At 41.6% G+C, this 26,933-nt stretch overlaps 1 protein-coding gene across 1 annotated transcript; it reads left to right on the forward strand.

The window, feature by feature from the left end:
- The first annotated feature begins 983 nt into the window (after positions 1–983).
- Positions 984–20,518, forward strand: UBALD1 (UBA like domain containing 1). The gene is made up of 3 exons (XM_051964575.1): positions 984–1,282; positions 15,310–15,372; positions 19,339–20,518. Exons 1-3 carry the CDS (start codon positions 1,163–1,165, stop codon positions 19,678–19,680), a joined length of 525 nt encoding a protein of 174 aa, XP_051820535.1. The 5' UTR covers positions 984–1,162; the 3' UTR covers positions 19,681–20,518.
- The last annotated feature ends 6,415 nt before the right edge of the window (positions 20,519–26,933 follow it).

Raw genomic sequence — 26,933 nt, forward strand, 5'->3', positions numbered from 1 at the left:
CACCTCCTCTCTTTGTTATTGTGCTGAAGCAATGCTGCCCATGGAATCTCTCCTTCCACATAAACAGGAAATCGCATGTGCTTGATTGTAAACACTGTGCGCCTTTCTCAGCGTTTCTGCCATGCTGGCTGGAGTCCCAGAACCAGGAGCACGTGACTACAACCCCCACGGTCCCCAGCCCAGTTCCCACCTCTACCATAAATTCATTGGGGCCACCAGATTTGTTTACCTTATATGGTAAGGTACTAACACCCCGTTGCCTTTCATTGGAGGAATCCATGCTCACTCATTTGACATCATTTCTAACAGAACTATGCAAATAAACAAAGGGTTTCTGGGATGTGTAGTCTAGGGAAATTGCTCTTGTAATTGCTACCCATGGGTTTGCAGCCTTAGCTTTAGGCACTGCAATGGTGGGAGGGCCAGGGTGAAAAAGGAAGTGGAGTTTGGATTCTCAGAAACAATGACATTTTTTCCCCCACAAAAGATATTGTATAAGAAAACAGGGTCGATGAAGGAGGGGACAGGGGGAAAAGAGTACCCAGGGTATGAGTTTTAAGGGGATGGCGTGGGTGAGGGACGTAGACTAGTAAAGCTGGATAATCATAGCCTCGAGCGTTTAGCAGTTCGTAGTTTTTTCTGAGGTCCAAATTCATCACGTAAATTCTCCCGGGCAATTCTGTCACCCAAACCCAACCCTGAGAAAAATCGTAATTCCAAAGGAAGACAGAAATCTCTCCGGGATTTCAAGTCCTAGTCCAGCCGTTTCGGACGTAAATCATTTCTTTGTCTACTTAGGTGGTGACCCAAATCAGAGGTCGAAGATTTCGGAGCGCCTCTAGAGAGGCGACCCAACACTCCTGTAACAGAGCAGAGTGGGGTTCCGTGTGTTTACTTGGGTTAAGAGAGAGAGTGGGGGTGTGGGGGGTCCGCAGAGAAGACTACAGCTCCCAGCATTCCTGCTCAGTCTCCTCCCCTTTTCTGTCCATCAGAGAGGCAAGGCTCGGTGAGTCAGTACCCTACAGTAAATATTTGTATTAGCAAGAGCCGGCTCTGTAATGGTGGATCTGTAAAGGAGAGCCAGGGAGCCGGAGAGCCCAGCCTTCGCCCAGAAATTCCTCCCGTTGTCTGGCCGGGGAGCGAGCGAAGCCGACTCGGCACCATGTCGGTGAACATGGATGAGCTGAAGCACCAGGTGATGATCAATCAGTTCGTGTTGACTGCGGGGTGCGCCGCGGACCAGGCGAAGCAGCTTCTTCAGGCGGCACATTGGCAATTCGAGGTGAGTCCTCGTGCGTGCGTGTATATGTGTGTGTGTGTGTGTATGTGCCTCTGCGTGTCTGTGTATCTGCGCTTCCTGGCGTGCGTGTGCTTGCACAACCTGAGACCGGTTTGTGTGTGTGTGTGTGTGTGTGTGTGTGTATGTATTAATGTATGTGTATGAACTGCCATATTTTGCATCCAACAAACTCAGCCACGTTTTCCAATAGGCTGCTGCACATTTATGCATCCAAACACCCATACACACCGCATCGACGCCAACAGCATTTATAAAACGGTGCGGTTCACAACTGCGGCGAGGCCTCTAGGTTTTGCAGCCGGGTGCCGCACAGCACACGCCGCAGCTTGTAATAGTAACGTCGTCGTCTGTCTGTCTGCCTGTCTGTGGGGTCTGTGCGCCGTTGTCTGGGAATCGCGCAGTGGGTTGTCTGCCGCCAGGTCCCTTCCCCCACCCTTACCTCCCTCCGTGTGCACCGTTTATTTGCACATCCCTTCAGTGGTACACCTGGGCTTAGACCAGATAATCTGGGATGGTAGAGCCAGCGGGTAGCAGCGGCCCCAGAAGCCCTCCTCGACGGCACCCACCGAGAACCCTGTCTCCCCAACTGCGGATTCGGGAGCAGGAACGGGGCGAGAGGGAGGGGAGGGTTCTGGGCCTCAGTTTACGCCTTTGAAAATGGTGGGAGCCGGGAAGGAGTGGAATAAATGGACACCGAGGTTCCTTTCAGCCCAATGTCTGTGATCGTGACTCAGGGAGAGAACCTCTGGTCCCCACGTAGGGAGAGAAAAATCTTGGACCAAGAACGTTTTCCTCTCCGCGCTCTTCCCTGACTTCCCCGGGGAAATGGTGTCTAGGCTGGCCCCCTCGGCCCGAGGCTCCGCCATGTCCAGGGGGAGGTAAGGCCATTGGTTTCTTCCTTTTCCCCTGTGAGTCAGAGCGGCTCCGCTCCACAAGGCCTCGTCGTGCAGACTGACGAGCCAGGGCCAGGGCTCCTGCTTCGGGGAGGTGTTTGCTGTGCAGCCCGAGGGCAGATGGGCTCTGCGACTGAGGTTATTTCTTCCGAGGGAGGTGGAGGGATTTAAGGTTACTCCCTTCACTACCATCATCATCACCAACATCACCACCAAACACGCTTCTTTTGTTCACTTAAAACTAACGGGCCCCTAGCCCCTTCAGCGCAGCTGTCAGGGAGAGCCAGAGGGCTAAGGGCCAACGCCAGCGGATGGACAGGGCCAGCGGAAATGAGAATCTGGTGCCAAGTGGGTTACACTGGCTCTCTGGGGAGGGTGACACTCCAGCGTGACCCTCCCCCTCCAGCTTCACAGACTTGGGTCTGGGTGCGGAAATGCAGCCACTGGAGAAGGAGGAAGGAGGCAGGAGGCAGAGCATGCTTGGGTCCAGGAGCCCCAGTGGGCCTACGAGCACATTAGGGAAGGGGGAGGGATGGAAAGATGGGGCTGGGGGAGTGATATGTGCTGGGAAGCTCCAGCTGTCTTGAACTGAGATTCTTTTCTTTCTTCCATCTTTCAAAATCTGGGTACTGTATCCCCGGCCCTGGCCCTTGCTAGTCACTGTACTAGGAGTGGCACTAACCAAGTGGTAAACCCCAAGGCTAAGGAGCTTCTTTGGGAGGCTGGGGGAAAGGAGTCCCAAGCAATGGGACAGCAGGAGTGCCACCTGGTGTCTGTTTGTACACATACCGTGTACTTGCATGTGTACATGAATTGTATAGTGCAGTGTCTCTGAGTGTCTGGATTCAGATGCAGTAAGATACAGTGAATGCATTTGTAGATACATGGACTACAGTGTAGTGTGTTGTGTTTACATAAGTAGCACAGTGCGGGGGGAGGGGTGCCAGTATTACTGTGTTCGCTCCGGTACACATATAGTTGAATCCAGAGTATGAATACCGATCTTGGTAGTCTGGGATACTTGGGGATGTAGCTCATTGATCATTTGGCCCTGTCTGTGATCTTAATGTTCTTCAAAACCTGAGCCCTAGAGCTAGCTGGTCTTGATGGGTCTCTCTTGTTAATGCTGCCATTGTCTTTCTGGCCAAAGAGAAACCTGGCCCTTTCCCAAGTGGTACTTCCCAAGCCAATTGTTATTGGCTCTACTACCAGGACTGGGCTCTGGATCAGTTAAGGGGATTATTATTTAACATAGACTGATGGGGACTGGGATAAACTACCTGACTCTTGGGTTAAACTGGGGTCTGTGATTTCATCCATGCCCTTAATTCTTCTTAATTCCAGGACTCTTTTGAGAATTCAAGATGACTCCTGAATGTTTTATTTAAACTGAATCTTGTGTCTAATGTTTGGATTGGAAACATTGTACCATGTTGGGGGGGGGGGGGGTTATGACAGTGTCCCACACATAGTAGATATTTCATATAGATTATTGTATAAATTCCCTGCCCTCTGCAACCTACAGGAGAGAACAGTGGTCCAGAACTCACATTCTGAAAGTGAAGAGAAATTCCTGAACTAGCTTTGAAATTAGCTAGGTGCCTTTAGAACTACCCTGTGCCTCTGTAAAATGGAGATAAAGATACTAAGAAAAAAAGTTAGGTATAAATAAATGGCAGCATAATTCTTCACAGCAGTTCATAATTTGCAGCCTCAGTGCTGCTCTATTTTGGAAGGAATCTGCTCTTAGAAAAGAGACCTGAGAAAGAAATCCTGGGAAAATTTCATCTCCTTCTCTGTACCTAAATAGATAGCGTGTTGGACACAGATAGAGAATTTAACCTCCATAGGCAGACAACATGAGAACAGAGGTAACACTTAAAATGTCTTTGAGAACTGCCTATCAAAAGAGAGGCAAAATACTAGCTATCCCTTTAATCCTGATTGGCAGGATAACTGGCCAATCACAAATAATGGAACCACCCCCACTCTTAACCTCCCCCAATGTACTTCCACATGCAAATACCATATTTTTCTCCCAGGGGCTGTGTTTGGGGCTGAAGACAGAAGGCTTATTAATCCTCTCAGCCCAGAAAGATGGTTTCTCAACCTTGTTCAGCTTAGTAAAGGGACATTGCAGAGTTGGATAGGGGAAGGAAGAAAGATCTCAGCCTTCTCAGCTAACCATCTGTTCAACCCCACCCTCCACCCACTTATATACATGTACAGTGAATTGAATTTCCTGAGTAACTGCAGAGTGACCCCAAAATCCTTTCTGTTCCAACCCTTATTGTTAAGAATCTAACTTGCCTAAGTCTCCCTTCCTGTCTTAATGAGCAAAATCTGGTGACCAGAATAGAATATTTATTTGCTAAGGGAGTATTCTACAGGCTCTGCTTTAGACTGTTTTGAGTATTGTCGAGCTTGGAGATGAACTTAATGAAAGTTTAGGAACAGTTATGGCACAGTGAATTTGAATGAGAACTTAGATTCAGTCTCTACCGTGATACTTTGTAGGTATGTGTCACAGGCTAAGATGCTTAACTAACTTTTCTGTGCCTTAATTTCTTTATCTGAAAATTGGGTCTAATGACACATTCACTACTGACCTCACAAGGCTGTTATGAAGATTGAATGAGATAATATATATGCAAAGTGTTCTGCAAGCCATAAAGTGCTATAGAAATGCCAACATTAATTATTGAGATTGGACTGAATGTAGAACCCCTCATGGACAACCCTGGGCATTTAATTTTGGGGCTGTATTCTTGATCTTTTTAGAACTTTAGTTAATTAAAAGAGTCATATTAATTGGATTCATTTTCATGTGGTGAAGTAGAAGAAAAGCATTGCTCTGGACTTTGAAATTCCAACACTTGGAATCATCTTAGTAGCTGTGTAATTATGGACAAAGTCACTTGACTTATCTAAACTAAGACTCAGTTTTCTCATTTGTAAAAAGGGGATGATAATACTTGTGAAACTTACTTCTCAGAGTAGATGTGAGGATCAGAAGAATATGTAAAAAATGTTTTGTTATCTGTAAAGTGATTATAAGTATAAGTGATTAAATTTCATAGAAATAGAAAAGGGTAGATTTATTCTGGAGAATTGAAGCAACAGGAATCTTGGTATCTTCAGAGTTCCTCAGTTTGCCCCTCTTGTCAAATCAAGCTCATCTCCATGTTAGTCTTTCCACTGGACAACACAATGGTCAATGCTGTTGATTATAGGAGTCTTCCCATTCTCTTTTTCTCAAGAGCATATGTCTTCCTTACTCTCTCACCATCATCTCCCCCTCTCCATTTAATAAACTCCAGTGGCTTTCTATTACATCCAGCAACAAATCCTCTTCTACCTTTCTGCTTCTTTTCCTTAATCCCTAATATAGTCTTTAATTCAATGATTCTTACCTCTTAGATGTCCCATGAACAAGACACTCTATCTCTCCTCTCCAAGCATTTTCTATGGATATCTCTCTTGCCTAGGATGCTCTTCCTCTTTCCCTTCAATTACCAATCTTACTGGCTCCCTTTAAGTCCCAACTAAAATTTCACTTTCTTTAGGAAGCCTTTTCCAACCTCTCTTAATTCCAGTGCCTTCCTTCTTTTAGTCATTTCTGATTTATCCTGTATATAGCTTGGCTTTGTATACATTTATTTGCATGTTGCCTATGTAAGGTCCTTGAGGACAGGTACTGCCTTTTGTCTCTTTTTGTATCCCCAGAACTTAGTATAATATCTGGCACATAGTAGGTTCTTAATAAATGTTTATTAGTTGATTGGAAGAATAGCATTAAGTGGGTTTTGTGAAGATTACAGTTTCAATATTCATTTGTTTACCATCATATTTATAGATCATTAGAATTAACAGGAGGAAAATCAGTTTACAGCGGCCCACAGAAGGAGAGTTTACTAACCCTTGGTCACACAGTTAATTGTATTGGTCTAATCCCAGGTTAGATTAGAACCTGGCCTTCTGGTAATTCCAGTCTTGTTTTCTTTCCACTATATCAGCTAACGTGTCTTTCTGGATCTGTCCAAATCTCTGATCCTTAGGGTTCTAGGAGCTTAATTCCAAAGAGCTCCAAAGAATTTGGTTGCTTGCAAATAGCTGTCCCTATCTGCCTGCTTGGGAATTGTCACTCACAGCTAACAAAGTTAATGAGCCTAGGACAGCCTTGTCTCAAGGAATCAGGAAAGGCCAGTGTTGAGGTGAAATGACCTGGCTGAAAGAAGACTGATTTGGAGCCCAAGGGCATGGGATCAGATGCTAGTGCTGCCATTCTGTTTATGGGTTCGATTTCTGATCTTAGCTTTTGCTGAGCCATGGCAAATTAAAACTTTAATTAATAAAAACATTTTTGCTAATTAGATTAATGGAATTTTACTGCTGATACCTTTGATGAAGTGGAAGGAAAACACTGATCTTTGGGGCTTTGAAATCCCATCTCTTTCTGGATGTGTGACTGTGGGCAGAGTGATCCTGGCCAAGTCACTGAACTTTTAAATTTTAATTTAATTTTAAAATGGCAACTTTGGGGGCAGCCAGATGACAAAGTGAATAGAGCACTGGACCTGGAGTCAGAAGGACCTGCATTCAAATTTAGCCTCAGACACTTTACACTTACTAACTGTGAAACCCTGGGCAAGTCACTTAACCCTAATTGCCTCAGCAGAAATAAAAGGGGGGAGGGGAGCCTTGGACTAAATGAAGTCTAAGATCTCTTCTGATTCTAAATCACTGACCCTAAGATTCTGGAACCAAGTCTTGTGGTAATAGTAATAGTAGTAGTAGTAAAGAAATAATAGCTAATATTTATTTAACATATACTATGTATCAGGCACTGTTAAGCACCTTGCAATTATTGGGTCCTCAGAACAGCCCTAAGAGGTAGGAGCTATTATTATACCCATTTTATAGATGAAGAAACAGGCAAAGAGAGGTTAGCAACACAGGTAGTGTCTGAGGCTGCATTTGAGCTTGGGTTTTTCTGACTCTAGGTCCAGCGATTCGTGCACTATGGCACCATCTCTGGACCTCATCCATTTCATTCCTAGCTAGTGCAGATCACCTTCTCAGGCCATTTCACAGATAGGGCGGGAGAAAGAACTTTGCAAAAAACAAACGCAACCATAAACTAGCTGTGTAACCATAGGCAACATCTCATTTTGCTTCTCTGGGATTTAGTTTCCACATCTGTAAAATGAGGGAGGCAGCTATGAGGGGAAATGGTTAATGCTTTGGGCCTAGAGTTATTCTCAGACATTTACTGGCTGTGTGACCCTGGGCAAACCATTTCCCTATGTTTGCCTCAGTTTCCTTATCTGCAAAATGATCTGGAGAAGGAAATGGAAGACCTTTCCAATATCTGGCAAGAAAACCTCAAATAGGGTCATAAAGAGTCATATAGAATTAAAAAATGACTGAAACAACAGCAACAAAATGAGGGAATTAGATGATCCTGAAGGTTCTTCTCAGTCACCAACATGAACTTTACACAAACACTTTTCATGCTTTTCATGTAATAATTTCCCTTGCGGCCTTAGCTAATCTGACACAGTTAGACCAGAGGTTTGTGTGCTAATAAAATAGGCTTAATCAGCCATAAATCTCAACTAATATATTAATGTTATTTATTTTACTGTTAATTTAAAAAAGAGAACTTTATGGATGAATTTTGTTTTTTACATTTAAGTCTATTCTGGTTATCCCATCACACACACACACACACACACACACACACACACAGAGAGAGAGAGAGAGAGAGAGAGAGAGAGAGAGAGAGAGAGAGAGAGAGAGAGCCTTCTCCTTGTAATTAAGGAAAATGGTTAAGCAAAACCAGGTGACTACATCTGAGAACACATGCACTATTCTATAGCCATAGCTGCTGCCACTTTGCTGGAAGGAGAAAGAGACATTTCATTATCTGTTTTCTGAGACCTAGATTAGTCATTACAGTTACTCAGGATGGGTCATTACAGCTTTCTTCTTTTCATCTACGTTATTCTCATCATGAGTCTTTTGGTTTTATTTCTTCACATATTAGTTTCTATATCTTTCCATGTATCCCTGAATTCCTATTATTGTTACAATATAATAAGATCCCACTCTATCTACATGCTACATTTTATCTGTCCATTCTGTAATCAGTGGGCAATGATTTTAATACCTCTCTAAAAAAGCAGCACATATATTTTAACTGAAGCCTTATGGAGAGAGGGACCCTTCCTTTATCATCTAAACTATTAGTAACTCCAAGGGCAGGAATTTCAAGCTAGCGTAGAAGCTAAGGGCTAGTCTGTAGAGAGAATTCTATTGAGGGTGGATCTATTGGCACCCCTTAACTTCACTCCTACTCTGCCTATAAAGAACTTCAGCTCTGGGTGGGACTGTGGAACAGCCTGTGAGAGTTAGGGTGTGACCCTGGGAGCCTCCTCTGAGGGATTCCCACGGATGTCAGGAGGCAGGACAGTACTGTGCGGCCACCCTGCATCCAGTACAGCTATCAGATTTCTCTGCCAGAGCTGGGAAATGAAACCTGAGAATAAGAATTGAGCATTGTTGCAGGTGTAGCCCTCAGGAGGCTCAGGAGGCTCTAGGTCAGATTGGGGAGGGGGAATCTGGAGACGGAGAGGGTGTGTTCTTGTGATGTTTATTGACATTGCGCAGTTTTGGGTGAGGCTCCGGGTATCTGAAGAATAAAGGTTTTGGATCTCACCACTGTTATGATGGTCTCTCAAGACCCCATTTCAAGAATTACATACCCTGGGCCTAGACTCATATCTCAGAACCTCTCTCCCAGAGCAAGGTGAAGAGACTCAGTGGGAGAAAACAAGGGGTTTGGGGGAGATTTTAGGGCAAAAAAAGAATAGAGGGGAACATTTAAAAGGTTCTGGAGACCAATGATTTCCCCCACTGTGGGTCAGGGATACTCCAGGGCATCTCCAATTATCTCTGGGAAGCATTGTGAAATCTTCAGAATAATTAATTTTAATTCACTTTAATTAAAAAACGACATACCATTTTGTTGTGGAGGAGGCTTGTGGGGGAGGGCGGATTGGATTCTGCCACTCCCTTGAACAAGGAAGCACTACCCAAAAGGTTCCAAGAAGATGGAAGGAACCCCCAGGGGTGAACGGAAGGAGGAGCTGGGACCTGTTGGCTCCTGTTCTTGGGGCTTTTGCTGAGCTTGGGGATTTGATGAAGCCAAGAGCCAGACCCTTCACACAGTTTCCCCGCTCCATATTGCAATCCTTTCGCAACAGCCGACAGACTTTCCTTATTTTCATCCATTTCTCGAGTCTACCAACCTCCTGCAAAGGCCCCAGAAAATGGTTCAAAGCCAGAAAATAGCAAATGTCAAAGAAAGCCCAGGAGACCCTTCTTAGTTCTGGCCTTTAGCCATTCCAGCTGGCTCCTTAACTACTCTCCCACCTCCCTCCCTTCCCCTTCTTTTGGATATTAGCTTTAGACGAGAGAGAGAGAGAGAGAGAGAGAGAGAGAGAGAGAGAGAGAGAGAGAGAGAGAGAGAGAGAAATTGATGTTTCTCTACTGAAATTGTTAAGAGTCTCCTAAAATCTTCTAAGGAGCTCCACATTCTTAAGCAGGGAGATCTTTTCTCAGGATGCTGGGAGACATACCAAGTAAATTGAAGTGTAGGAATACTCCCTCTCCAGATGCAAGAAAGGGTAAGCATCTTCCTTCGCCTTCATTCTGTTCTTTGCAAAGTCTCTTAAATCACAATGGAGAGTCAAAGTCTAGAAATCCCCTTTTATCTCCGGGATGCTTTCCCACTCACCTGACTGCTCAATCGATTCCTGGGTCGCTGAGAGCAAATTTTAGAATCATTTTTCCCTTTGTTCACTATGAGATGAACAGATTTTTTAATTCCTCTCCCCCTCCTCTCACCTAACTTCCAGCCCCACCAGGGACCCTTTGGATAAGATTTCCTTCATAGACATAGTGTAGTTTTTTGTGATATCTAGGGGGAAAAAATTGCAAATTAGGCAGCTAGATCTTAATGGATAGAGCACTGGATTTGGCATAAAGGAGATTTTACATCAGGTTTATCAACTCTGTGACCCTAATCTGGGCACTTAATTTGTTCAGCCTCTGTTTCTTCATCTGTAAAATGGGAATAATGATAGAACCTCTATCACAGGGTTATTATGAAGGTTAACTGATATAACAAATGACAAAACAGCCTTAGGAGATCAAATGTCCTTAACAGAATGATAAAGTGGGGAAAGTTTATTTGTTGTTCAGTAATTCCAGTCTGTTCTGTCTCTTTGTGACTCCACTGGGGTTTTTTGGGGCAAAGATACTGGAGTGGCTCATCATGTCTTTCTCTAGCTCATTTTACAGGTAAGGAAAACAAGGCAAACAAACAGGTAAAGTGACTTGTCCAGGGTTCCACAGCCAGTAAGTGCAAGATTTGGACTCAGGCTTGACTCCAGGTCTGGCACTCTATCCACTGTGCCATCTGGCTCCTCCAAAGTTCATTACCAGGTCCTTCCTTTGAGGCTGTCAGATTTGAGATTGGCTGGAGACATTCTCTCCTTCCCTGTCCCCATCTACTTCCCTTATGCCTCCTTCACCATCCTATCATACTGTCAGATTTTCTACCATTAAAGTTTCATTCTTTCAAATGAAAGCATTTTGGTGAATTTTATTTGCTGGAAGCCAGGGGACTGCAGCTGTTTAGTGAACTGCTGAAATGAGGTCATATTCCTTTAGATCATTAAAGCTACCAGGGACCTTAGTGATCACATTTAGTCTCAATTAATCTAATTTATCTCCTCATCTCTACCTGGGGGTAAGGAGAGACTTGTTATATATATTCACTAAAGAAGTTTTCCTTGATGACTCCCACCCACACTGATCTCCAATTACTGCTCAGACCATAAAATTTAGCATTTACTTTTTTAATAGTATTTTATTTTTCCAAATACATGTAGAGATAGTTTTCAACATTCACCTTTGCAAAACCTTGTGTTCCAAATTTTTCTTCCTCTCTCCTCACCTTTGCCATTCTCAAGACAGCAAACAATTCAATATAGATTGCAAGCAATTCAATATAGGTTAAACATGTGCAATTCTTCTAAATATAATTCCACATTCGTCACACTGCGTAAGACAAATCAGATCAAAAAGAGAAAAAAAAAAACCCAACAGCAACAAAAAGGTAAAAAATACTATTCTTTCAAGTCTCCGTAGTTCTCTCTCTCTGGATTTGGATGGCTCTTTCCATCACAAATATATTGGAATTGCCTTGAATCACCTCACTGTTGAAAAGAGCCAAGTATGTAGGCTTTTCTGAAATGACTGCTCATCATTTCTTATAGAACAATAATGCTTCATATTATTGTTCTGTAAGAAATGATCAGCAGGATGATTTCAGAAAGGTTTGGAAAAACTTACATGAATTTATGTTAAGTGAAATGAGCAGAACTAGGAGATCTTTATACATGGCAACAAGAAGATTATACAATGATCAATTCTGATGGACATGGCTCACTTCAACAATGAGATGATTCAAGTCAGTTCCAATGATCTTGTGATGAAGAGAGCCACCCAGAGAGAGGACTATGGGAACTGGGTATGGATCACAACATAGCATTTTCACTTCTTTTGTTGTTGTTTGCTTGAACTTTATTTTATTTCTCTTTTTTTCCCTTTTTGATCTAATTTTTCTTGTACAGCAAGGAAATTATATAAATATGTATACCTGTATTGGATTTACTATATTTTTTACCATGTTTAAAATACATTGGTTACTTGCCATCTAGGGAAGAGGGTGGAGGGAAGAAGGGGAAAATTGGAACAAAGGTTTGAAAAATTATCCTTGCATCCACACATTATTTAAGGTAACTTTATAATCTTTTTTTTTTTTCTGCAGAGATTTGGTTTCTGAGAGATTGTTAAGCATGTGTTATAGTGTTCTCCTTTTATGTGATATAAGAGGATGGACCTAGGACAAATAGATGGAAATAATAGGGGAGGCAAATGTGTAATAATCAGTCAATAAACATTTATCTATTAAGAGCCCCCAATGTGCCAGCCAAACTACTGATGCAAAGAAAGGCAAGGGAAAAAAAAGAAAGAAATTGAAGATAATCAAGGGAGGGAAGGCACTAGTATTAAAGGAGACTGTGGAAGGCTTCTTTTAGAAGGTCAGATTTTATCTGGGATTTAAAAGTAAGTTAGGAGACAGAGATGAGAAGCAGCAAAATTCAAGGCATGGTGAACAGCCAATGAATTGTCTTATGCTCAACATGCTGAAAAGGTATCTTCACTAGAGCTGGAGAAGAAGGAATAGTCTGTCTCATGAAGCAGTGAGTTCTTTACTGAATGGATTCTAACACAAGCTGGAGTTTGTTTTGAATTAGACATGTTGAAGAGAGGGGTACATGTGTCAGGTTAGTAGTAGTAACAATAACAGCCATTTCTTTTTTGTTTGTTTGTTATGTTACACATTTTAGTCTTTTTTTTTAAATTTTATTTTATTTTATTTTTTAATAACTTTTTATCGATAGAACCCATGCCAGGGTAATTTTTTACAGCATTATCCCTTGCATTCACTTCTGTTCTGATTTTTTCCCTCCCTCCCTCCACCCCGTCCCCCAGATGGCAAGCAATCCTTTACATGTTGAATAGGTTACAGTATATCCTAGATACAATATGTGTGCAGAACGGAACAGTTTTCTTGTTGCACAGGGAGAATTGAATTCAGAAGGTAGAAATAACCCGGGGAAGAAAAACAAAAATGCAAGCAGTTTATATTCATTTCCCAGTGTTCTTTCTTTGGGTGTAGCTGCTTCTGTCCATCTTTGATCAATTGAAACTGAATTAGTTCTCTTTATTGAAGAGATCCATTTCCATCAGAATACATCCTCAAACAGTATCATTGTTGAGGTATATAATGATCTCCTGGTTCTGCTCATTTCACTCAGCATCAGTTCATATAAGTCTTGCCAGTCCTCTCTGTAATTATCCCGCTAGTCATTCCTTACAGAACAATAATATTCCATAACGTTCATATACCACAGTTTACTCGATCATTCTCCAATTGATGGGCATCCATTCATTTTCCAGCTTCTAGCCACTACAAACAGGGCTGCCACAAACATTTTGGCACATACAGGTCCCTTTCCCTTCTTTAGTATCTCTTTGGGGTATGAGCCCAGTAGAAACACTGCTGGATCAAAGGGTATGCACAGTTTGATAACTTTTTGAGCATAGTTCCAAATTGCTCTCCAGAATGGCTGGATGTGTTCACAATTCCACCAATAATGTATCAGTGTCCCTGTTTTCCCACATCCCCTCCAACATTCCACATTATCTTTCCCTGTCATTCTAGCCAATCTGACAGGTGTGTAGTGGTATCTCAGAGTTGTCTTAATTTGCATTTCTCTGATTAATAATGATTTGGAGCATATTTTCATATGTCTATAAATTGTTTCAATTTCTTCGTCTGAGAATTGTCTGTTCATGTTCTTTGACCATTTATCAATTGGAGAATGGTTTGATTTCTTATAAATTAGAGTCAATTCTCTATATATTTTGGAAATGAGGCCTTTATCAGAACCTTTGATTGTAAAAAGTAACAGCCATTTCTATAGAACTTTAAAGTTTGAAGAGTACTTTATAAATATTATCTCTTTTGGTCCTCCCAATATCCCTAGAGATAGATAATATTACAGATAAGGAAACGGCATGAAGAAAGCAAATGACTTGCCCAGGATCACACCACTAGCAAAAGATAAATGCAAGCAGTTTATATTCATTTCCCAGTGTTCTTTCTTTGGGTGTAGCTGCTTCTGTCCATCTTTGATCAATTGAAACTGAATTAGTTCTCTTTATCGAAGAGATCCATTTCCATCAGAATACATCCTCAAACAGTATCATTGTTGAGGTTCTGAACTTAGGTTCTGCCCAACTGTTTCATCTCCATGACTTCTGAGATTCTCTGATGATAATACCACCAGGTCATGAATGCCTTGCAGGGACTCTCTCTTATTCTTCCTTTTCTCCTTACAGCACCTAGCTCAAGTATAAACACAGAATAGGCATTTAATAAATAATGATAATAACAGCAGCTAACTTGCTTTCATTTACATGGTATTTTACAACATATGAGTATTTTATTAAGGCTTAACTCAAGTACTACCTTCTACATGAGGTCTTTTGTGATTCTCATACTCCATTGCATCTTTAACTCTAAGTATCATTTTATAGTTGAGAAAGGAAAAGAAACAAGGATTTCTTATAAAGTACCTCATATGTCCCAGGCACTGTGCTAATAAGCACATTTCTTTTTTCTTTTTACCTTTTTTTTTTTTTCACTAAGCACTTTTTACAAATATACTCTTATTTGATCCTCACAACAATCTTGGGGTTTAAATGCTATTGTAAATATAATTTTACTGAAGATACTGAAGGCAAACAGAGGTTAACATAGTTAGTAGATATCTGAGGCTGAACTTGAACTCCGGTCTTTGCTACTTTGGGATGAGCACTTAGGAGTGATATGAATAAGAACTTCTTTTTTTCTTCTTTTTTTTTTTTAGTAAAGCTTTTTATTTTCAAAACATGCATCCTTTTCAACATTCACCCTTGACAAATCTTGTGTTCCATAAGAACTGCTTGAATGAAAAAAAAAATAAGCTATTGCCTTGTTTTCAATATAATTCTTCAATAAAGGCAGTGCAATGGATAGAGGACTGGGTCTAGTGTCAGGAAGATCTGAGTTCAAATTTAGCTTCAGATACTAACTGTATGACCTTAGACAAGTCACTTGACTCCTCTTTGCCTCAGTTTCCCATCTGTAAAATGGAGATCACATTAGAAAAGGAAATAACATCTTTCTAGCATCTTTGTCTGTGTAGTAATTTGTCTCCCTGCCAGATATTAAACATTTGAGGGCAGGAACTGTCTTAAATTCTTATGCTTTAGAGCATTTTAGCACAAGGTTGGGTGTTAATGGTATGGAATAAAGCTTTGTTGACTACTAAGCTGGATAAGTGAGATGGGATGGAGGGATAATGGGTGGATGGAGAGATAGACTGTGTTCAATGAATGTTGGAGGGTTAATGTTTTTCTTCTTTTCTGCAGATAGCCCTCAGTGCTTTTTTCCAAGAGACCAATATCCCTTATAGCCACCACCATCATCAGATGGTAAGTCTCTTTCCATGTTTTTTACATCATTATCAAGTTCTTTGGGAGGGCTAAGTCTCTTAAGTGTTCTGTTTGCCAGGTTGTTTTTCTTCTTTTATAGGTCAAGTTCCAATATGGGATAGTGCTATTGAGACAGTGAGAGATGGGGGAAATCCATTTACCTCTGAGCCCAAAAGGAGCTGGGACCTATTCACAGAAAGTGAGGGACTAAATCATCTTTAAAAGATTTCAGCTTTAGAGTCCAAAGAGACCTTAGAGGTCATTTAGTCCTGCCCTCTTATTATAAATATAAAGAAATTTAAGCTCAGAAATTGTCATTTGTCTGAAGTTACACAATTAGTAAATGCCACAGCCAGAATTCAAATCCTTGACTCCAAGTCCAGAATTTATTCCTCAACACTTTCCCAAAAGCATATTCTCCTAAAATATATTATCTCTTATGATTATAATTTCTGTGGCCTTCAGAAAGCTACCTGTAATCTCTTTAGGGCTTGATTTTTTTTTACCTGTAAAATGACAGAATTGAAATAGATGGTCTCCAAGGTATCTGAATCCTAAAATGGGGATCCCAACTAACACCAGCCTTGTGCATGCATGAAAGGATGATTTCAGAGTTGCCAAAAGGATGTCTCAGAAGTCTCTCCCCAATATGCTACTGCCATGCCTGGGAACCCTAGCACTAATCACTGGACTTGAGAAGGGAAATAATACTTAGAATGTTAGAACTGGGAGAACATCATCCCTGTAGGTGAACCCCCTCATTTTATAGATGAGAAAAAATTTTGTGGAATTAGATTGTCCCTTAATTTCTTTTTCTTTCTTTCTTTCTTTTTTTGTTTTGCTTAGGCAATTGGGGCTAAGTGACTTGTCCAGGGTCACTCAGCTAGGAAGTGTTAAGTGTCTAAGGCCAGATTTGAACTCAAGTCTTCCTGACTTCAGGGCTGGTGCTCTATCTACTATATCAACTAGCTGCTCTGTCCCTTAATTTCTAATCCCATATTCTTTTTATGGCACAATAGCACCTCCATGGGTCCAGGTCTGGAGGGTTAAGAAATGTAGCTGATGGCAAGTTCTGTCAGCTTCTATGTACTGCCTGCAGCCCCTGGCCTCAGTCTGGCAAAACTTAAGCAGCCTTCTATAGTCCTGGGAAGAATCCATGAGATTCTGTGATTCTATGTCTTCAAGCAGGATATGCTTCAGAGCAAAGCTTCTTAAACTGTGGGTCATGATCCTATATGGGGTTATATAACTGAATGTAGGGGGGGGTCACAAAATTATGATTTATTATCAGTTAATATTGATTTATATATTTCACATACCCCAGGATTACTTGAAAATTTTTCTGGTGAAAAAGTTTAATAAGCCCTGTTCTAAACTAGAGTGCTTATTTACCCCAGAATCCAAGTTCATGAATTTGGATGGAAAAAAAAATTACATTATTCACTAATTTTCACTAATAATCCTCCACTAAAATCTCTCATTTTCTTCCATTTATTTACTCATTGAAAGACATTGTTCTGGAGGGATTTAGAGGCTTCACCAGGCTGTTAAAGTGGAATTCATGACACATACAAAAAGTTAAGAACCTCTGGTGTAGAGGTTAATGGGGAAAGAACCTGCAGGCTTTTGGCCATAGGTGGGTGCTGAAATTTAGGGGGAGACTTTAACCCCTGATAAGTTTCCTAAAAGTGACCTAGATAGAGGAACTACGATTTGCTATTCCTAGAGTATGATGGGATAGACAAATTTTCTTTCTGCTTAGAGCAAAGGTTTTTAAACTAGAATCTAGAGACCATGAATAAATTTCACAGGTGTCCATGAATTCGGTTTGGAAAAATATACATCTTTATTTTTATTAACCTTTAACTAAATTAAGAACCCCTAGTCTTGGGGCAAGTAAGTGGTGCAGTGGGTAGAGCACTGGACCTGGAGTCAGGAAAACCTGAGTCACTTAACCCTGATTGCCTGTTAAAAAAAAAAAAAAAGAAAAACAGAAAGACTTGTAGTCTAGAGTGCTAGTAGGTACTGGAACATGTAGGTTCTGAGCTGAGCCCCAAGGAACTGGAGAGTTCCTTCTTTGGGGTGATCAATGCTATGTTACTAATAGAAGGAGAATGGAAAACATGGCACTCATCATACAGATTTAGAGCTGGCTAGAGCCCTTAGTGATCATTCCAGAGATCACAGAATATTAACATTGAAAGAGACTTTTAGAGATGCTCCAGTCCAGTCTCGTCACTTTGATCAGTTGACAAGTTTTGCAACAAACATCAAGGAGGAGGAACTGAGAGCAGAAGAAATGAGGGGATTTCCCCAAAAGTACTCGAGTTATTGTTGCAGCCAAAATTAGAACTCAGACCTACACTGGGTGTTCTTTCTTCCCATAAAGAAGGATGCTGGGGGTGGGGGATGAGGTGGAAAGGCTGTCTGTTTCCAGATAGGGCCAGACCCAGTAAATCTCTGACCTCTTGCTTTCTCTCAGCCCTGCTTGACCGTCAACATATTGTGGGGAAAAACAGGCATACCTAGTTAGTTGGATGCGGGATATGGGGGTTTTACCCAAGGTCTTACACTCCATTCTGGAGAAGGGGAGGGGAAAAGACAGGACGGAGACAGATGCCCTTAGAAAGATCTATCTCCTAGAATAATATGGACCCTCGGCAGGCTGTTTCGAATAAGAAAATCCTCAGGGCCTTAACCCTATAGAATTGTGCTACTCCTTCTGGAGTCTTCTAGATATTATTTCCCAATTCCATTCCTTCTCCTCTATTCATTCTCCTTCCTCCCAACCGACCTTGTTGTTAAAGCCCTCCTTTCTTTTTACTGTGCTCTTCCTCCCCCAGGCTCAGATGCAATGTCTCCTGACCAGAGTACAACATCTGGAAAAGGAAAGGACCAAAGGGGAAAGAAGAAGCTCTTTTGGTTGTTTTCCCCATCCTATTGATGTTCAATGGGGCTTGAATCTAGATAGTTTCCTGGTCCTTGTTTGGCCTCCTACCCCCTTCCCCCGGGGTGATTCCTAGTCCTCCAGACCCTATAAGGCCTATAAAAGCATCTAATTAGATTATTGGGGGCACAGGGTGAAGTACTGAACACTACTTTCGTGGAAGATGGAGCAAGTCATGGCTTATGTAGTTGAGAGCCAAGATTTGAGAATTAGAAACTATACAGAGGGGAGTCAGTCAGGCCTTTGATTGAGCCATTAGTGACTTTTCAGAGTAGACTGTTATTAATTGGGGATTGGAGATCGGGAGGATTTATGAAGAAGATACCAGCTGAGCTAAGCCATGAAGGAAGATAATTACAAAAAAACCTGAACAAATAAAACGAGGAGGAAATGCATTCCAGGCTTGTGCCAAGCAGAGAGGCAGAGATGGCATGCTGAGTTCAGGTAACAGTCAGTCCCGTTTGGCTGGAATGTGGAGTGTGTGAAGGGGAATGATGTGAGATAAGGATAAAGAGGCAGGTAGAAAGGCAGGGCTTGGAAAGTTCTAAATGCCACTCCTTAGGATCGGGAAGAACCTGAAAGATCCAGTCTTTTTTATGAATATATATTTGCCCGTAGAAGTAGCTGTGACAGTGCTTGAGGTAGAATTCTGGAGGGGCCCTGGGCCAGGGCGGAGGGGAGTATTCAGGTTGTGTCCAGGTGAAACAGGAGGGGATCCCAGGAGGAACACAGGGAAATCATTTGGACAGTTCAAATAGCAAGTAAGAACTGGCCGACCCGTGACTTCAGGTCAGAGTGTTGGGCTGCGTGATTTTATCCTAAGATTCTGTGGATTCTTCTTCTGGTAGGTGAGCAGAGACTGGCTTTTTGCTAGGGCTCTGAGGGTGAGGGAAGGAAGGAAGGTACATGCTGGCTCCTCGGCCGGGGGCAGGGGCTGGCGGAGCCCTCGTCCGGGCCTTCCTTCTGGGCAGCAGAGGCGGACTTGTTCTAACCTGGCCCTCTCTCTTTTCTCTCCACAGATGTGCACTCCTGCCAACACCCCCGCCACGCCCCCCAACTTCCCCGACGCCCTCACCATGCTCTCCCGCCTCAAGGCCTCCGAGAGCTTCCACAGCAGCAGCCCCATGGCTTCCTCGGCCACCTCGCCCCCACCCCTTCCGCATCCCCCCCACTTTGGGAGCTTCCCCACCCCCGGCTGGCCTACTGCCTCACCTCCGGGCCCACAGCAGCAGCCCCTGCAGCCGCAGCAATACTCATGGACTCCTGCCCCTTCTTCCCAGCCCTCGGACTGGCCTCCCCCGGCCTCCCAGCAGGCCACCTCAGAACAGAAGGCCAACTCGACCATGGAGGCGGAGAGATAAGGGAGGCCTCCCCCCTCCCCTCCCCAGGGCCCAGCTCCCAGGGCCGGGGGCAGGGGAGAGGACCTCTCCCGCGGGCCCCTTCCTCCTCCTCCTCTGCACCCCCATGGTGATTTCTTTCCCCTTTCCCCTGGAGACCTGGAGGGGGGGAGACAGGACTTGGTAGCCAGGCAGGGACTGTGTCTTCTCTCTCTCTCTCTCTCTCACACACACACACACACACACATATACACACACACACACACACACACACACTCTCACACTCTCCTCTGCCTAGATTTAATTTGAAGCTGGGCTCACATTAGAGACTGAGGGACCTTCTCAAAGACTAAACAGCTACCCGGACCTGCCCGCCCTCCCTCCCCTTCCCTAGTTACCCTAGAGAATCACTACAAAGTCAGCTTCTGATTTCAGGTTCCATGTACTTCTATGCACACACACACACACACATGCATGCGTACAAACACGGGAACACAGGGCCCTGTCTGTGTGTGTGTGTGCTCGTGCGCGTGTATAAAAATGTATTTATGTGTATGTCTCTACTCAAAACTCCATGTAGGTTTTCAGGGCAGCTGGATTTTGCATGTGAATAACTGATTCCCAAAGGCTTCCCTACCCTCGCCTTTTGCCCTACTTCCCTCCCCCACCTTCTGTTCTCCTGTCCAGCACTGCCTCACCTGCATAGAAATGGACTGTGGGAAACTCCAGGACTCTGCCTTCCCCACCCCAGCCCCCTCCTCCCCCCTGGGATCACCTGCATGCCTTCCCCAGAGCCCAGGGGGATGGGGTCCCCACCTCCTTTCCCCATTTTAACAAACAAGAAGAAGAAATTCCAAACCCACCAGACTCTGTGGTTTTGCATTGTTTTCTGATAACCTTTGCATGTTGCTGTGTGTGAGCGGATCAGAAAGGAGGGGGAAAGGCCAGAGAGAGAAGTCAGGAGCCAAAGGGCCTGGGTTCAAATCCCGTCCCTGAGGGCCCTAACATGTGTAGTTAGGGGATAGGGCTAGATGGCTTCTGAGGCCTCTCTATCTTTCAGCCTGTGTTTAATATCTGAGCAGAGGAAATTTGAATCCTTCTGAGTTCTATTAGGCTATTCAGAAGCATCTGGAGTGTTTCTCTGTATATTTTTTTAAGCTACAATTTTCCCTTCATTCTCTAAAGAATGAAGAGATTTCCTCTCCTCACCCTTCAGTCTTCAGCAATATTGTTTTTCAGCTTATGAGCTGAAATTGTGACTGGAGGTAACTCCTCTGTTCCCTGCACCCCACTCTATTTACTCAATCACCCCTATTTTCTCCCTCACCCTGGGGTGAATAATAAGACCAGAAAATCAGTATCCTACCTCAATTTGTTTCTCTCTACTGGCTTTTGGCCAATCTTAATCTAAATGCAAAAGTTTGGACTATTCATCCCCTGGCTCCAAGGCTTGATTTTTTTTTTTCTTTTTAATCCTGTGAGTGGCTGTAAGCTCAGTGCTTAAGAGAAAGGAGAGTGAAAGCCAAAACAGCGATCTGGTTCTTGAGTGTATCTACATTGAAGCACAGACATACTCTGGTGGACACACACACACTGTCCATGGAGCCTGGGGAAGGAGGGAGTCCAGTAAACTTCAGGGGAAAAGGTGGAAGGAGAGATGTAGTTGTAAGCCTTAACCTGGGAGAGGGAAGCCAGATACTCCAGAAACATTCCTCTGATTAATGACAGCAGCTGGCTTTTATATTCTCCAAGTACTTTGTATATGTCATTTTATTTTTACATGTAGATCTTAGATCCTGAGAGATAGTCATGTGGAGTCTCAGGGACACTCACAAGTACCTGAGAGATATGGACAGGGAATGGAGAGGCATTTAAGAACATTTGAGACCTAGACTGGGGAGCCACATGAGAGAAAAGAGGTCCAAATGTACAGTCCCCCAGAAAAACAGTACTAAAAAAAAAAAATCCAAAACAAAGCAGCCACTGCTTAGGGTCATATTCCCCACCTTGGGCAGCATTGTCCAAGTGCACTAGCTCTATGTTGGGAAGCTTATCACCAGAATTGACCTACTATGTGATTCACAGAGATGGGGTCAGCAAAACTCAGGAAGACTGTCTCAAGAAGTCAGTATCTACGTTGGTTAAAGAAATATCTTCACAGATCCCTGAAGTAAAAATATATCATTCAAAGGTTTGGCATTCCAAGACTTTCCATGCTGCAGAATCTGGATGAATGGAAATATTGTATTACCTGGTTCAGCAAGCCCTGTTTAATGACCAAATGTCTTCTGACCCAGAAGAAAGGAAACCCTGACCATCTGGGTCCTTGCCAACTCCCTCAGAGGGCAAGCAGTAGTTCCTATAATAGAAAGTCATGCGTGGCTTCTAACTAGTCCTGTTCTTCCATTCAATGTACAAAGAAGTAGCTCTGATTGGATCTGAATCTGTTCTTGTTTTTTTCTGGAATATTCTTTTAGCTCCTGTTCCTGGATTCGGTCAGTCCAGTCCTAAGGCATTAAGTTTTCTTTTTTAAAAATATGTTTTTTCCCCCAATGACATGTTAAAAGTTCTTAAAACCATTTTTAAAAAATAATTTTGAGTTCCAAATTCCATTAGATTTTGAAACTGAGCTATTTGGAGTTTGCCAGAGCTATGAGGTTTTCAACCTCTTTTATGAATCCGATTCCTTGTCCTCTCTTATGAGTGTGGGATATATAAATGGAAAGGAAAACCACCACAAAATAATTGGAAATAGTTGTTTTGAAATTATGGAGAACAACTTTGAACCCAAAGCAGAGAGAAGAGAAAACTTCACTCATGCAGAGGTGAAGATGCACAGATAGGGAATATTGCATGTAAAATGTCATTTATTTGACATACTAATCAGTTTTATGAATTTTTCTTCTCTTTAAAGAAAAATGTTATAAAGGATGGCACTCTAAGAAAAGGAAGAGGAAAAATACTGAGGCAACCTAAAAGGTCTAAAAATCAAATGCATCAAAATTCTACTTTGAAAAAGGATATAATTGTACATGTTACCTTCAATATTTTTTCTACCTTAATATTTTTTGTTTTTACATTATCTTTTTTCTTAACTTTCCCCTCTATCTCTCCAGAGAGGCATCCCTTGTAATAAAATTAAAAAGGGGGAAAAAATCAGCAAAATTAATCAACATATCAACAATAGCAGTATATATGATGTTGAATTGCAGTTGATAACTCTCTGCATTCCCCAAACTTATTTCCATGGGTTCCACACTATCTCATATGAATTTAGTACTTTCTTTTCCTTCTGCATATATTAGTCACTTTGGACCCTTGAAATTCAGTCGTCAAACACAAAAATAATTTTCTCTCACTGACTTTAACCATGTACAGGAGGCTTTCTCAGGCAGTCTTGAACTAACAAGTTACAATGTTCCTGCCCAGGTCTCTGATCCTGAAGCTTGGAAGTTCTAACTTGACCTTGACCCATGCCCTACTTGGTTAGTTTGAAGAACATTATCACTACTTATTACCCACAAACCTGATCAACAATATATTTATCAACAAAACAGTATATGTATCTTTTCAATCAGGAGATTTTGTATTCTTAACCCAGTGCTTTCATTTATTGTAAAATAATAACAGTATCATTTATAGAACACTTTAAGATTTGCAAGGTGCTTTACAAACATTACCTCATCCTTACAATAATTCTGAGGAGGGATAGGTATGTCACCATTTTATAGATTAGGAAACTTAAGTTAAACAGAGGTCATGACATACTGAGGGTCATAATCAGTTAAGTGTCTGAGGCCATATTTGAACTCGGGTATGGAATCTTTCTGAGTGGGTCCAGCTCTCTTAAGTCCACCTTGAGAAATTCAACTGAGCTTCTAAGCCCATTTGTTGGTCTACAAAATGATCATCCATTTTACCAATTGCTATCATGATCACATGAGATAATATGAAAATGCTCTATAAATGTAAATCATTATATACATAAAAGATTACTATTATGCTTTTTGAGCTTAGCTCCCTTACTTTCTGTCCAGGCAATCTCTCTTCCTTCAGATAGCTCAAACTCCCACCTGAAATTCCAGGATACTCTGCTTTCCCTGTTCTAATGATTTTTGTCAGATCTAGAGATCAATGGACTACTTGGTATAGCTGCCACTCTAGTGAGCCAAACTTTCTCATTCCACCCACTGCCAAGGTCCCCAGGGGGAAAAAAAATCCCCTGTCGTTCCTTCTAAATTCTAATTTTTGTCAAACCTCCAACTCCCATTTTGTTGGTAGAAATGAGAGAGGGGCCATTGGATCCTCTCCTATGTGAATGAGTAGGATTCAGGGAGCCGGCTCCATCCACTTGCCTGCCTCTCTTATGGTCACATTGAGGATCTTTGTCTCCCTCCAGTAACTGGTTTATCAGAACCATCTTCAATGTTGATTAACAACAAATAAACACACAGAGATCTTTGCACTTATAGGGATCCCTAACAGTCAATACCCTTTCTGAATAAGAATAAATTCACGGTTCCCAGTTCCTCTCTTCACATGGCTGTTGTTAGTTTGTGTTTTTTTAACCTCCCATTTTGCTCCAGGCATCCTTCTTTAATCACTTGCTCAGTCGATACTCTCGGCTTTTCACTGGCAGCCAAACCCTAATTCAAGGTTAATTACCTGTGTCATAGATCACTTCTGCTTGTCTTAAGCCAGACTGCAGAGAAAGCCTTGGGAATCTCAGCACTTCAATCACTCTCACTTGATTGGAAAGGTTAGGAGACAGCTCTACTTAATCCGTGCTTTTTCTGAGTCTTTGGGGGGAGAGTTGTAAGGAATAGATAGGGAGGAGAGGAACAGAGGTCAGGATGAGAAAAATGACTATCTTCCCCAGTGACCCCTGAGTCTTCAAATGAATTATAGCAACTTTTTAAAGTATCTCCAGTTCCATTTACTAAAACCCCATTTGTTCATTAATTCATTCATTAATTCGTTCATTCCACAACTATTAAACTTCTACTAGATACAAAGCACTTTGATATTTGCCTGAAGAAGCCACTTAAGATATATGTTAAGAAGATAAAAGATGATTAAGACATGGTCCTTACATTCATGGCATTTTTTGATCTAACTACAAGGATATAGCAATACAAACAAATGTTCAGTCATGACCAACTTTTGGTTACTCCACGGACCATACTTCCATGAGGATTTGGGGGCATAGGTACTGTAATGGTCTATCATTTCCTTCCCCAGTGCATAAGGCCAGCAGAAGTTAAGTGCCTTGCTGAAGGTCACACAGCTAAGTGTCTGAACTTGGATTTGAATGTTGAGTCTTTCTGACTCCAGGCCCAGTGCTTTATGCACTGAGCCACCTAGATATAAACAAATATGCAACACTATGATAAATACAATACAAAACCGGTTATGATAAGAATACATTAGAGAGGCATAAAGTGAAAGATGTGAAATCAGAGGAAAGGAAAAAAAAAGGGATAGAATTCACTAAAAGTTTCATGGAGATGATGGGTAAATTAGCATTTACCAAGCACCTACTATGTGCCAAACATTAAAGAATTGACAGGGGGAAGGGGGATTGGGGAACTGAAATATTAAATGATTTGCCTGAGAGGACAAGATCTATGAGTATAAGGGTTCAAGTGTCCAGTCCTTAGCAACTCCAAAATCAGTTCTATCTACTATAATAGGCTATCTCTCAGTAGCTTTCTAAGTCAATAAATTGATGAGCAGGTGCTTATCTGCATTGATCCAGGAAATTTCCTCATTATATTAACAATGAAAGCAGGTCTGTCCTGTTTACCCAATCCCTAGTCAAAATGCTAGGTACTAAACTAGGCAATGGGCATACAAATTTAAAAATTAGTCCTGTCTCTCAAGAAGCTTCCATTCTATAGATTCTACTAGAAGATATACAAAATATTCACAGATAAGAAAATGCAGGATTTATATAAGTATGTGTGTGCATACACAAACGTGTATATATATATAGAAAGATATATGCACATATATACATAATAGGTGTACACACTTATATACACAAACACACAAGTATACATGTAATATAAAATAAGAACATAGTGAGGTGGAATGGATCATACTAAAAACTGGAGGGATCAGGAAATGCTTCTTGAAGGAAAGATGGCTCAGGGGCTCAATCTTGAAGGGAGACAGGATTTTTTTTTTGTTAGATTTTTTTTCCAAAATATATGCATAGATAGTTTTCAGCATTCATCCTTTCAAAACCTTGTTCCAAATTTTGTTCTCTCTCCCTTCTCCCCCCACTCCATCCCTTAGACAGCAAGTAATCCAATATATGTTAAACATGTGCAATTCTTCTATAATTCCACAGTTATATTACACAAAAAAAATCAGAGCAAAAAGGGGAAAAAATGAGAAAGAAAACAAAAAGCAAGCAAACAACAGTAAGAACAAAGGTGAAAATATTATGTTGTGATCCACACTCAGTTCCCACAGTCCTCTCTCTGGATATGGATGGCTCTCTCCATCACAAAGAGCCAAATCTATCACAACCGATTATCACATAATCTTCTTGTTGTGTGTATAATGTTCTCTTGGTTCATTTTACTTAGCATCAATTCATGTAAGTCTCTCTAGACCTCTGAAATCATCCTATTAATCTTTTATTTCTTTTTTATTTTTTTAAATTAAATTTAATTTTTTTATTATTAAGCTTTTTATTTTCCAAAACATATGCATGGACAATTCTCCAACATTAGCCCTTGCAAAATCTTGTGTTCCAGTTCCCTTCACCTTCTCTCCTAGATGACAAATAGTCCAATATATGTTAAACATAGTAGAAATATATGTTAAATCCAATATATATGTACATATTTATACAATTATCTTGCCACACAAGTAAAATCAAATCAAAACAGAAAAAAATGAGAAACAAAATAAAATGCAATCAAACAACAACAAAAAGGGTGAAAATGTTATGTTGTGAACCATACTTAGTTCCCACAGTCTTCTCTCTGGATGTAGATGGCTCTCTTCATCACTGAGCAATTGGAACTGGTTTGAATCATCTCATTGTTGAAGAAAGCCACGTCTATCCGAATTGATCACCGTATAATCTTCTTGTTGCTGTGTATAATTCTGAACATTTCTTACAGAACAATAATATTCAATAACATTCCTAGACTATAACTTATTCAGGCATTCTCCAACTCAGTTTCTAGTTTCTTGCCATCACAAAAAAAGAGCAAGGATTCTAAGAAGTGGAAATGAGTAAAGAGAATCTTCAAAGGATG

Source organism: Antechinus flavipes, chromosome 1 (genome assembly GCF_016432865.1).
Source record: "Antechinus flavipes isolate AdamAnt ecotype Samford, QLD, Australia chromosome 1, AdamAnt_v2, whole genome shotgun sequence".
In the NCBI taxonomy this organism is placed as follows: domain Eukaryota; kingdom Metazoa; phylum Chordata; class Mammalia; order Dasyuromorphia; family Dasyuridae; genus Antechinus; species Antechinus flavipes.

What these genes read in the sequence shown, in the direction of transcription:
- UBALD1 (XM_051964575.1), top strand. Translation starts at nt 1,163, where the DNA reads ATGTCGGTGAACATGGATGAGCTGAAGCACCAGGTGATGATCAATCAG. An exon ending in CGGCACATTGGCAATTCGAG is followed by an intron (nt 1,283 to 15,309) that starts GTGAGTCCTCGT and finishes TCTTTTCTGCAG; the next exon opens with ATAGCCCTCAGTGCTTTTTT. An exon ending in GCCACCACCATCATCAGATG is followed by an intron (nt 15,373 to 19,338) that starts GTAAGTCTCTTT and finishes TTCTCTCCACAG; the next exon opens with ATGTGCACTCCTGCCAACAC.